At 63.5% G+C, this 1,105-nt stretch overlaps 2 protein-coding genes across 2 annotated transcripts in view; both read right to left on the bottom strand.

Annotated features, from left to right (window-relative positions):
- The window catches only part of KDM6B (lysine demethylase 6B), a 20,167-nt gene that overhangs the window by 17,418 nt on the left and 1,644 nt on the right, over nt 1–1,105 (bottom strand).
- Nucleotides 1–1,105, bottom strand: part of LOC112401882 (uncharacterized) — a 3,516-nt gene that overhangs the window by 980 nt on the left and 1,431 nt on the right. The window contains exons 3-4 of the mRNA XM_024748409.1: nt 742–861; nt 1–515 (exon numbers count right to left, since the gene is read on the bottom strand). Of these exons, the coding sequence (XP_024604177.1) occupies nt 1–515; nt 742–861 (635 nt within the window). The remainder of the gene's footprint in view (nt 516–741; nt 862–1,105) is intronic.

Here is a 1,105-nt window from a genome sequence, read left to right as displayed (position 1 = left end):
GGACTCGGGGCGGGGGGTGTGGTAGGGGGAGGGGGCAGGAATGGAAAGGGCACGTGCACTGGTGACATCATCCCAGGCCACCTTTAACACAGACCTTTGACCCCGAGGGGCGGAGAGGAGCCTCAGGCTAAGCTTCCTGGGAAATAGCCTTAAGAATTCTGGGAACCCAAAAAGGAGAGGAAGGAAGGAACCCAGGCGTCCCGCCCTTATCTTCTGCCCCCAACGCGGCTCCCATCCCTTGGACTCGGGCCTCTCGGCTCCTCCTCTCCGCCTCCAGCCCTGACCTCCCAACCCACATTTCTGACGGAGTCCCGACACGCCTCTCAGAGATACTGTGCCTTCTCTCTCCTGGGCGAGATCTCGGGTGGGGCGCGGGAGGTGGGGGGCGGGGGCACCAGGTCCCGCGGGGCTCCGTCTCCCATCAGCGGGATCCCCCGTGCCCCAGCCGGCCGCCAGCCGGAATCTGTCTGGGTCCCAACTCTCCTGCCCCTCCCCGCGCTGTTCCAGGGCGGAGTCTGTGGAGTTGAAATCAGGACACGGCAAGAGGAAGAGTTACATAACTGGGAGAAGACGAGAAGGACGAGTGAAGACCGGGAGAGGCAGCCCGAAAGGAGCCGAGGGAGGTGCAAAGAGCACCAGGGCGAGGGGGGGAAGAAACGTTAGGGATGAGAAGGGTTTTGGTGCACATCAAAGGGGAGGAATTCACGCGAAGACGGGTTGTGATGGTCCGGGAAAAGTCACCTGGCCCGTCCGGGGCTTCCCCGCAGCGCCCTCCCCAGCCACCAACAGCAGCTGAGCCCGAGCGAGTGAAGCCTCGGGAAGGGGTGCTGATACCCGTTCCGTTCGTCTTGGAGAGGAAACCTTAGCCAGAGCCCGGGAAGGCAGCGGCGGAGCATATGGGGCCGGAAACCACAGCTCCGCCCAGCCCACCTGCGAGAGTGGGGCGCCAGCTGGGGGTTGGTGGGGAACAGGTAGCTGGCTCCTCCCACGCCAGGCTGGGCAATAACGGCTTGAGACCCAGAGAAAGGCTAGCGGACCCATACGTCTGGTTCCCCCCGGGGCTGAGGAGTGAGTGCAGCCCAGTACTAATTTGCGAACAGAGTCT

This window comes from Neophocaena asiaeorientalis, unplaced genomic scaffold, assembly GCF_003031525.2.
Source record: "Neophocaena asiaeorientalis asiaeorientalis breed wild unplaced genomic scaffold, Neophocaena_asiaeorientalis_V1.1 scaffold543, whole genome shotgun sequence".
NCBI classification, from domain to species: Eukaryota; Metazoa; Chordata; class Mammalia; order Artiodactyla; family Phocoenidae; genus Neophocaena; species Neophocaena asiaeorientalis.
This window is presented reverse-complemented; position numbering and strand designations above follow the sequence as displayed.